At 41.6% G+C, this 12,079-nt stretch overlaps 1 protein-coding gene across 1 annotated transcript in view; it reads right to left on the reverse strand.

The window, feature by feature from the left end:
* The window catches only part of OBSCN (obscurin, cytoskeletal calmodulin and titin-interacting RhoGEF), a 289,193-nt gene that overhangs the window by 187,838 nt on the left and 89,276 nt on the right, over positions 1-12,079 (reverse strand). The window contains exons 28-30 of the mRNA XM_074946416.1: positions 4,133-4,399; positions 3,158-3,270; positions 2,213-2,366 (exon numbers count right to left, since the gene is read on the reverse strand). Coding sequence (XP_074802517.1) covers positions 2,213-2,366; positions 3,158-3,270; positions 4,133-4,399 — 534 coding nt within the window. The remainder of the gene's footprint in view (positions 1-2,212; positions 2,367-3,157; positions 3,271-4,132; positions 4,400-12,079) is intronic.

Genomic DNA, 12,079 nt, shown 5'->3' on the forward strand with positions numbered 1-12,079 from the left:
TATAATAGGATAAAATTTGGTGCGAAAGCAAATTTGGCCAGTTAAGTATGATTCATCTGAAGCCTTTTCCAATCTGCCCTGGCCACTGAGAATTCCTCAAAGTGTTTTATTTTAAAGACACCATAATAGCTGGGTTTCTATCAGCCACCTCAATCTATTCCCCTCTCAGAAACAACAGCTGGAAAGTTCACATTATCATAGGTAATTTGTCATGATTAATACTCTCAGGAGGAGCCTAGGATTCATCTGCCAAGAAAACTTAATCAACTAAGTGTCAAGCTTTAAGATGGTTCTCCTTGATGGTCAGGGTTAAGTCAAGCATTAGTTGAGCAAGCTGAGGAAACTTATACCATGCGACAATGGGTGCCTTAACCAGTCACTTGCTAAATACACAGGCCCTGCTCCTGGTTGGCCTGCAGCTGTTTTGCACTGCTAGCATAAAGCAGCCCTGAACATGGCGTAGCCGACTATGGGATGATCCAACTCAGTATGGGGGTGAGGGGAATCCTCCAGCATTGCAGAGCCAGTGTAACAGCTCATTCACCACCCCCTTTCTGCAGCTACTGCAAGGGGTTTGGTCCAGTAAAAGTGGGCATGGACAAGGCTTCCCTGAACCCCGGCAATCCACAGCCCTCAGGACAGCCCCTGTGGGCCAATGGCAGCCAATACAAGTTAGAGCAACCTAAGTTATGCCAGGGGACTGGACTGACACACAGCAAGTCCCAGCATTGGGACAGAGCACTGGCAGCTCTCCGGCTCTGTCTCTGCACTGTCCTCTTTGTGCCTGGCCACAACCAAGGACCAATGGCACAGCCTCTGTTTGTGTTACACAACCACAATAAAAAACATAATTTCCACTTAGAGAGGTCACAGTCATTGGAACTTTGCAGCCCAAATTCAGCCCTGAAGCCTAGTTCGAAAGTCAGCTGTGCAGGCTTTACAACAACAGGTGTTACTGTAACTTCATGACGTCACGTCCGTGTTACGGTCTAGTGAAATTAGACTCAGGTCTCTTCTGTAAGCACCTGCACAATTCCATTGACATGAGTGGAGTTGCAACCATTTACACCAGCTCTGAATCAAGCCCGGTCTATTTTATTGGAGCCTTTCACTACCCAAAGGGAAGCACCTCATACAGCCTGCATTAATCTCAGAATTGCCTGTGACTATATTTCTATCTTTATATGTAAATGAACCAGCCTCCAAAGAGCAACAAATCCAAAGTGCTAACTCAAGAAGAAAGGGTGAGTTTAATGAAGGGCAGGAATGGGACATTTTCTAAAAACATTTCTGCAACTTGACCTGAGTGGCTGCCAAATGGCAGCATAGAACAGGAAACAAAAAAGGGCGGTTATGCTATATTTTAATATGACTGATTATAGCCCAGACCGCTACTCCACGCAGTTCCAAAACCTCCTTCAGCACTGCTAAGACCTGAAACTTCAGAGGAAGATGAGAAATTCTATCAATCTACATCAGTGGTGCACTGCTGTACACAGAGGACAAAATCTGGTCTTGACATCTATGGCAGTAAGCTAAACTAATGAAGCATCAGAGGGGTAGCCGTGTTAGTCTGGATCTGTAAAAGCGGCAAAGAGTCCTGTGGAACCTTATAGACTAACAAACGTATTGGAACATAAGCTTTTGTGGGTGACATGCATCCGACGAAGTGGGTATTCAACCATGAAAGCTTACGCTCCAGTACGTCTGTTAGTCTATAAGGTGCCACAGGACTCTTTGTCGCTAATGAAGCATGAGATTTTATTTTCCCATTTTAGCATTTGTAGCTTAAAGTGGGACAAATACTGGGATCCCAGCTTAGTTTTATCCACTCCTGACTCTGGCAAACTCTCATTGACTCAATGGTAGAGTCTGAACTAAAACTTGGCAGTTCTAACCATTTGACCATGGTTGTCTACCAAGCAGAACTGTACCTCGTCTCTTGCCAATCATTTGTCATAATTTGTTGGTTATTATAAAAATCAATAAACAAAGTTTAAAAGAATAAGGAAAATGATACACTGCCATGAGCCCTGGAAGAAAAAGTTGGCACTTACTTGCAAAAGTACCTACAGAAGAGAAAACCGAACGAGGCGGAATTCTGAACTCTAGGCAACTTATTAGCAGATGAGAAACACAGAAATCACCTAGGAAATACATCTCCAAATACACCTCCAAAGCAGAGGACCTTTCCTCTATCTATCAAACATACCGTGGACGATAAGGGTAGCGGAACTCTTGTCGTCAGCTGCATCGCATACATAGGTTCCTTGGTCGTCATAGTCACACTTGTGAATAATGAGGCTTCTCTTAATTTCCTGGGAAATAATTGCCATTTTTTTACTTGGCCGGAGCTCAGATCCATTCTAGAAGGAAAAAACCAAAACAAGATAGTTGCTTATTATCGTTATATAAGCCTTGGTTCAGTGCAGCATTCATACGTGCCTAACTTTATACACATGCTTATGTCTCGCTTACGTCAATGGGACTTACCGTACGTGTGTGAAGTTAAGCACGTGTGTGAATGCATCACCAAATAGGGATGGACTTAAGCACGTACTTAAAACTGTGAGGAACTGGAACCATAGTGTACTCATCCAAGGGCCTCAAAGCTCTTCACAAACAGTAAATAATTAAGCCTCACAGCACCACTCTGAGACTTTTCACTATTGTCCCCATTTTACAAAGGGATGAACTGAGGCCCAGGAGAGGCTATCTAACATGCCCAGGAGTGCAAATAGAACCCAGGAGTCCTGGAACCCAATCTTGTATTGTAACAATTTGACAACATGCCTCATAGTTAAATGAGTCAGGAGACTGGACCAATAGTCATCAACAAGCCTTACATAAAAGCAACAAAAATCTGGAAGTTTACTGTAAATTCCAGAAAAGTTGAAATTTGGGACTACCTCCATGAAAACACCCTTAAAGATCTGGTAAATAAATATTCTAGACAGAGGTAAGGTAGACTGTACGAGCTAATGGACACAAAGAAAACTGGGGAGTTTTGATTAATATTGGATAACCAGAGTTGCATAATAACAGCCCATATCCATCTCCTTTTGAAGTTAATGGAAAGGTGCCCACTGACTTCAGGAGAAGTTAGATCAGGCCCTAAAAGAGAAATGGAGATGTTATTGTCTGCTAAGTTTTGTACCTTAAACCACTTGACCTCCGCATTAGGCCGGGAGAGCTCACACTCGAATGTCACCTTATCCTTCTCAGGAGCTTTGATGTCGACCAAAGGCTTGCTTATTTTCACAGGCAACTCTGCCAAAAAGAAAATACAGTAAGAAGAGGATTGGGTTTGGTAGGAGTACAAGACTCAGAGAATAATCAATAAATAGATTACATCTTAAGTGATTACTATATCTTGTAAGCAAAAAAGAAAATGAAAAATTTGTTTTGCATATTCTGCCATTGGCTCACAGCCCATATTTAATTTATTCAGTACATAATGTCATTATTATTAATTATTATTTGTTCCTGGTAGCAGACAGAATGTGCTAAGCACTGTATAAATAAAAAGGCAGACAAAGACCCTGCCATGACATTCAGATACAGACACATCAGAACATACACAGTTTTAACGACAGCATATACATTATCTATATAAAGAGCTAAAGACATTATCTATATAAAGAGCTAAAGACATAAATTACCCTACATCTATACCATTATAGTTACTGATAGGCAACAGAGAAAAGGCAGGTCTTTGGGAGGGATTTGAATAAAGGAGAGACCAGCTCAAGAAGGGAGTTCCATGCACAATAAGGGAAAGGATTGCCTTCACTTGGTACCTTAGACAGCACCAAGCAAATTGTCAGTACTTAATAACAGATAATAATCAATCATAAATAATAATAGGTGGGGATGTGTGAACGGGTATATTTATGTCAGTTTTCTCTGCTGTTTTCTTGTGCATCTCAACAGTAAATACAGAAGCGAGGTATGAACTCCACGGTATGAACTGCAGTATATTGAAATGCACGGCTCTGAAAACCTCAGGCATTAACAAATAATCAAAGACATGCCCAGATGAACTGCGTCATTGGCAGTCAACCTATGGCATGCACTGTCTGTTCTACAGGAACACATCCCACGTGGAGTTCCAGACTGCAGGGTTATATACCTGTTACTATAAGCCTCCCTGAAGAATGGATGCCTTCTGCCTTGAAGGAGATGAGGCCTGAGTCTTCTAGCTTCAGGGATGAAAGTGTCAGTGAATGTTTCTTCCCCAGGACGCTAATGTGGCAGTTCTCCCCTGGTTTCAGTTTCAGGCCATCCTTCATCCAGCTTCCTTCCACATCCTCATGAGACAGCTCCAGCTCGAAGGTGACAGTCCCCTTTTCATGGGCTTCCAGCGACTGCAGGCCTTTCACCAGTTTGATCTGCCTCACTGAAAAACAAACGGTATTGAAGGGTTGGAGACATTGCATTGGGAAGCAAAGATAACTCTCCATCCATTCACTTGGAGCAAAGGTAACAGATCAGTTACTTCAAACGAACAAACAAAAGTGAATCAAACCACTCACTGATACTGGCCCGTATCAGATGCTCTAGAGAAGGTAATTTTTGTTATTTATTTGTATTGCGGTAGTGCTTAGAAGCCTCTGTCATGGTCCAGGACCCCACTGGGCTAGGCACTGTACAAACACAGAACAAAGAAACAGTTCCTAAGCTGAAGAGTTTACAGACCATATACAAATGAGAGACAACAGGTAGGTACATCAGTCAGATGTGGGAGTGCAAGGAACAATGAATCAGTACTGGTCAGCATTCCAAAAAGGATAAACTATGAGGCAAAAATAGCAGGTAAAGGAAGAAGTGAAATATTTGAACAACAGAGTCTCTCAGTACACAGTATAGTGCCTAGGACATGCACTTGAACCAGCCTCACTTGTGGGGAGTTTTACTTACCCTGAATACATAGCACCGACAGCCCATCAACTAGAAAGATCAATTTAGTATTTAAAATTGAATCACCCTTAAAAATGGATTAAAATAATAGAAAAAAAATTAGGATATTTAACTTCAGTAAAACCATGAAACACACACAAAACTTTAAACTCCACAAGGCTGAATTGGGAATAGTCCAGCCTTCTAATGTATCTTCAGAAGAGATGAACCCAAGCCACAAAGTTCAGATATGGATCCAGATATCCAAGCATTGCCAGGAGTTCACATGGGTGCTCAGTTCCATGGTTGTGACTTGGGCCTGGCTCCTACTCTCAGGTGTCCACTGTCTTCTTCAAGACTCAAAACCCTCCAGCCATTGATGGACTCCTCCCCATAGGCTCCAGAGCAACTGAGGAACTGCTCCATGGAGCTGCTTCTGAAACTAGGCCTAAGTAGTTCTATGTGGCCACAACCCCTTCTGCATCAGGAATAAAGCCAAAGAATCCATACAATGATGGATCCTTTGGCCCTTCCTACTGTGTATTGCTGCCCTGTTCCTCCACACAGCAGGGGATGTGCAGTACCTACAACAAATCTCTAAATCTTACTCAATCTCTGTCCAATGGAACTGCACTGGTTCCTCTGCCAAGGCATCTTATCCACGGCCACTGAGGCAGAGACAAGATTTGTCCCCCGGGACATTCTTTGCACATGCCCCACGAGGGGAGAAGAGACATTTTCCCAGGAGTTTGCACTGTTGCTTCCCTTTCTCGGACACAGATTCTGAAGTCCATTCTCTCTAAGGCTGCATTAGTCCTTGGCTCTTCATCTAAGTTTACAGCCATTCCCTCCCCGCTCTATGGTGTCTTATTCTTTAAGCTGAAAGATGTTTCCAAAGAATCCGGTGTGCCTGCTGCTGTGATGACCTTTCCTCTGGTTCAACAGATACTTCAGCATTTCGAACAGGGAATGTGCTGAAGTTGCTGGGGATGAGCTGGAGGGGAAGGGATTAGCAAAAAACACCAACTCAAGAAACAGAGCAAGTTCTCAGCAGACGCCCTCCAGCCATATAGTACAGATAGGCCTGGGACAAATTTCTTCTTTTGCGAACATCCTCCCCCATGAGGGCAGCTGGGGAAAAGCCTTTAAAGGGTTTCCTTTAAAAGAAAATATTACAGGCTGGAATTATGTCAAGAGATCTGCAATCTTCCCTCTCAATATTAATATTCTAGTCACTGCTCTCACACTGCTTTCACAATGGTGTAACTCAACTGACTTTACAGTGACGCCTCTGCATTTGCACTAGTATAAATGAAAGCAGGATCAGGCCAAATGGTATCAATGCAGATCAAGATTTTTAAAAATGGTTTCCTAAAATCAAGCTTCTTAGCCCAGTGCAAAGTATCTAAATAAGTGCCCCAATTTTCAAGACTACTGAGCACTTAAACTGACTACTGAGCACTGTTAGGTGTGAGCTGGGCAACCAATTTTTGGCTGAAACAAAAATGTGGCCAAAAAATGCAGAATCAGGGACTAGGTAATTGCCATGCTTATACCTAATAGCCCAGAAATCAGGGATCTCACCTGGGTTGTGGGAAACTGAGGTTCAAAACCCTGCTCTGGCGCAGGGACTTGAACCCAGTTCTCCCACAATCCAGTTGAGTGCTCCAACCACTGGGCAAAATTGGATATAAAGGGTGGTGGAGTGGTAACCACCAGCAGCAGCAGCTTCTCATAGATCCAGCCCTTCATTCCCTCTGCTGTTGCTAAAATGTTCACAATGAAAAATTTTGTTCAACCCAAAATGAAATTTTTCTGATTTCCTGAAAGTATCAAAAAAGTTGGTTTCTCTTCTACCCAAATCAAATCAGTCAGTCATTCTCACAGCTCTATCCAGCACTTTTAAAAATCAGGACATTTATTTAGCTACCTGAATATGGATTTAGAAGCATAACTTTAGACCTCTACTTTTTAAAATCTTGGCTCTGGTGTAAAACCAGCGTAATGTCAGAATTAGGCTTACAATCTTTGCATTGTGACGTGTATGACTCTTATAAACATTGCATACCGTATAGCTGAGATTTTTTTAAAATGGACACCTTTCCCTATGCCTTCTTATAAATAAAGCATGGCTGATCATATGCAAAGAGAATCCCCTTGGTTTTCCTCTGTAAAGTCACAGTTTGTTTCAGATCACCTTGTACATTTTAAATCTCATTGTGCATTCAGTTCCAGCACTCACTAATCTGTAACCATTAACACCCCTATTTAGAGCTATCTCATGTAGAGAAGCTAAGAATAACTTTGTTAGTCTCTAAGGTACCACAAGTCCTCCTTTTCTTTTTGCGGATACAGACTAACAGGGCTGCTACTCTGAAATAAGTGATGAAAATGCAGCTAGATATATGGGAAGCACAAGGGCGGGGAGATCGGGGGGGGGGGAGGTCATCTGGCACAGAAATCACCTCTTGTCTTCAGAACGGGAAGTTAAAAAAAGAGAGACATGAAATTAGCCTTGCACAGTACAAAGCATGCAAAACCCTAAGGAGTAAAACACTTTTTGCAGCCATTAAAAGTAGCCAAGTCATTACAACATAAGCAGTGATCGGGATGCCAGGGCTCTTTTGTTTTTAACAATTGGCCATGACAACTAGCCAGTGTCTAGAAAAGAAGTAACAGAAGCCTGAGCTTCAGACAGTGGAAGTGACAAACAGACTTGTTGGAAGGAATGCTGAATGTTTCCTATAAAGTATAACGTGTTTTCAGGCACATTGCGTGAAAGATGAGAGAGGAGCAGACTGTATTGTGTTCCACTGCATTCTACCTCTCTGTATAATATTGTGTTATATTTTAAATTTACTATGGGCATGGAGCTAGCCAAACAGTCTAGTACAATTAAGACAGAAGGCTGGGGATTTCTGTACATAACTTCTTGAGTTATAGCTAAGTTCCATAGTACAGGTTTTCTAAGTGTCATAGAATATCAGGGTTGGGAGGGACCTCAGGAGGTCATCTAGTCCAACCCCCTGCTCAAAACAGGACCAATCCCCAATTTTTGCCCCATATCCCTACATGGCCCCCTCAAGGATTGAACTCACAACCCTGGGTTTAGCAGGCCAAAGCTCAAACCACTGAGCTATCCCTCCCCCAAATGTGTCCTAAACACTGATTTTACATTATAAATATTAAAGGGACACTCAGGTTAAAGGTTGCTTAGTTTTAAAAAGTTACTAATAATGTTTACAAAATAGATTTTAAATTGTTACTAACAATGCTTGAGATTATTTTAATTGAAAGAATTTTTATATACCTAATTTACTGCCTACTATTTATATAAATTCCCGCTCTAATTTAAATGTGAATTTACTTTGTCCATATTCTCACTGTTTTTGTGGGGGGTTTTCCCCATGAGCATGCAAGTAATCTAAGTATATTAGCACAAATGTTCATGGAACATGAAGGTTAAACTTAACCTTACAAGTGTTCATGGAAAGTGTTCATGAATTTCCAAATATTCTGTGCTTATTTATAACTTGTATTATTAGAGTGCCTATACATCCGAACTTAGATCAGGGCCCCGTTGTGCTACACTGTACATACACATGGCAAGAAACAATTGCTATCTCTAACAGATCACAATCTGTTTAGACAAGGCAAGGGTTATTATCCTCATTTTACAGATGGGGAACTGAGGCAAATGAGATTAGATAATTTGTGTAGACTCAAACACAGGAAGTCTATGGTAGAATCAGACACAGAATCTCCTAAATCCTAGTCCAGTGTCGTAAATACAAGACCATCCTTTCCCTTGCATTTGTGCTGAAAATCTAATTGCAAAGAGTAATGCTGATCCAGTCAAAAACAGTGTAATGTCATGTGACTGATGTGAACAACCCCAACTAACACAGAAAATTCAAACTTGGAATACCGTGTACCAAATATTTTTTGCATGTCTACTGGCTGAATCTCTTACGCTGTACATCCCCTTAATGAATAGGTGGGTTGATGATTAATCTTCAAAGTTAACAAAATACAAAATTTCAAATTAAAATATCCTTCTTTTAATAATGAATAAATTTGAGGCATCACTATTTGCTTGCAGATGTACTAAAAGCAGGAAAACGAGCCAAATTCATTGTGATGCATTCACGCAACTCTATTTATGTGGTTTATAAATTTATAGCAGCTTGAGCAATGAACACGTGCTAGTCAGTTTCACTTTTATTTAAGGTTATTTCACATACAAGTTGTCCTGTATTATTCCAAAGTTACAACGCATGGGTTGCAGGCACTGATTTAGTTGGGGATTAGGTCCTGCTTTGAGCAGGAGGTTGGACTAGATGACCTCCTGAGGTCCCTTCCAACCCTGATATTCTATGATTCATGATATGTTTATGTGGCTTTAAAGAACTGTTTCTGCTGGAATTTATTGTTTAAGTCGTGGGAACATTTCTGTTGGTCTGAGGTTTTGTAAAACACATTTTTACAAAAGCCAAATTTTGAGCCAAGTTTGATTTGACAATGTTTCTCTTTCCAACGTATTCTCAATAAAAAGAGATACAGGTCCAGGGGACTAAAGTGATGCTAAACTCTCAAAGCCTGTAAAACTCAATATACTCCTGGTAACATATCAAAAGCTGCTCCAAAGAAGGATGCCTTCTATTGTATCTAACTGCCTTCTCCTACAGCTTGAATTGTAAAGGTTAAACTACTGAAAAAAGTCAGCTTCTCAAAAGATATATGGTACTTGCAGAAAGAACAGGTAGTGCGTATATTTTGTTCATTATCATTCTACCACTGCATGGACCCACTAAATATCCCTGCCCTCTAACTGCCTGGTTGGTACTTTTTATCTTCCTCACCACAGCCAGAGTCTGCTGTTTCCCAGGGCTAACTAGTTTGGTGGCGGTTGGATGAGCAGCTGCCACCAGAGCTGATAACTCTCCTGTATCTGGATATTAAAACAGTGGCTCTTGCCAGAGGACAGCAAGGAAGACTCTGAAGAGGAAGAAACTATAGAAACAGTGTGTGAAAGAGATTACACAGACCTGGCTTTTTCTTTTCTTTTCTTTTTTTTTTAAATACATTTGGGCATCAGTTTCTGATACCTTTGATTGCTAATCTGGTCTTAAATGCATGCAAACAATACCAAACAGCATGCGCCCACTAGCGTTGGTATACAAAACAATTGGTGTGCAATAAAAATATGTTTGTATAAACCAAGGAAGTTATAATATGGATTAAAGTGAGGGAGAGTAGAGGGGGTGGGTGACATGGGAAAAGACAAATTTGGAGTTGTAGGCCAGAGAGGTGCTATGCAGAATCACAATGGGGTGAAATCCTGACCCCAAGAATGTCAATGGCAATTTTAGCATTGACTTAATGTGGCCAAGATTTCACCCCTAATAATTAAATCTGATTCAGTGTATAAAGGGGAACCTGTGGAGAGATCCAAAGAGGAGGGGACTGGTGATGTGGCCACGGTACAACAGCTTTGTATCAAACAGAGGGCTATATCAAAGAATCTGTTAGTGAGGATTCTGCTTGTGGTATGTACAAACCTATAAAACAAAAATTAAAATGGAGGCCCCAGTTTGTATAAGGACCTTTATGTGACCCAAGGACCTCTGGATGGCAATTGGCCATCTCTAATGAAAGCCTGTGTCACACTGGTCATCATTATTGCAAAACATGTATGGCTGTTGTGTAAGGAGTTATGTATATATACTGAAAATTATGCTCTTAAAGTCTGTGACTAGGGGCTGGTCACCAGAAAGGTGAAAAGCGAGTTTTCTTTCTGGTAAGAAATATTTATCTGTCTGTCTGTTTACATTTAATTAAGTATTGTATGGTTCACAATGGGCATCCATTTACATTCTGAGCCTGCTAATGAACAATTGTGAAATCTTCTAAGAAAGGAAATATACAGGAAGACGTGAACCAGCAGAGCAGAGCCCTGTTTACAAATAAGGACAATGAAATTTTGGGGGGCATAACAAAGGGGTACAGAGGTATAACCTCATTCCTTCCACCTGTGAGGACAAGCCACCAGTGGGCTTGGAAATGCTGGGGAAAGGACATGGGTAAGCTATCTTGTAGCGGATAGGGGAATGCCTTGCTAATTAAATTTAGGATCCAGACAGTGTGTTATGATTTTGTTTTATATGTAACCATTTGTTTCCAATATTCTGACTTTCTCTCGCTAGAATCCATGTTCTTTGTTCTTATTGTTTTCACTACACATCTTTGTGTTAAGTCAAGTGGTCCCCTTGAGTTGAATCTCACAGACTGGTGTGTACTATTCCTTTGGGAATAGCAGGTCTAAGAGTTGTGTGTCCAGTGGAACAGGGGCTGGACGCTGCAGAGGTTCGCTCAGAGGTCTCGGAGATTGGAGTGTGTCTATCACTAACCTGTACAGAGAGAGAGCAAGGCCCGCAGAAGCCTGGCAGGCAGTGCTTGTGTTGCCAGAGGCTGGCGGTTTCAGGGAGTTGATCCACAGCAGGCACAGACAAGACCTGCTCATGCTAAGGGCTGGTCTTAGCTAGGTGCCTCACAACCCTGGGTACCCCTGGGAAGCATCACACTTTATAACTTTGGGATCTATCCTAGCTAAAGCTGCTCTAAGGCCAGACGCCTTACGGATGTTTCACAGCAGCTGCTTTGCTTTTGATCCATGTCCGTTTGCAACCTCTAAACTCTGGGTCTGAACAAACCCCAAATCTCCGCAAGACTGAACATCACCTGGCTTTCCACTGAAATAACTGAAATCACAAATTTCACAGGATTTCACTGCAAAGCCATAAACTGGCCTGGGTGTGTTCAAAACTCACCCCAAGGTTTTCTATCTTTCCACAGAGATCATCTGAGTTTTGAATTTTAACAAAATGCAAAGCCAAGTGAGTGTCACGTGGTTTCTGGTCCTGGTAAGAATATTTCTCACTGCTGAACTCTTATCCCTTTGGATGCTATGGATTTCCTGTATACACACTAGATACACACATGAACCAGAACACCATATCCAAGTTCAGCAGAACTCACCAAGTTCACGTGCGGGTCTGAACCATTACTTAAGGGCTCAGCCTCTCTAGCATATCTCTCCATCTGTTAGATATTCAAAAGGTGCCTAAATATCATGTATTATTTATATAGCACCCCGACTGCTAACGGTGCTTTACAGACA

Source organism: Natator depressus, chromosome 2 (genome assembly GCF_965152275.1).
Source record: "Natator depressus isolate rNatDep1 chromosome 2, rNatDep2.hap1, whole genome shotgun sequence".
Classification (NCBI taxonomy): Eukaryota; Metazoa; Chordata; order Testudines; family Cheloniidae; genus Natator; species Natator depressus.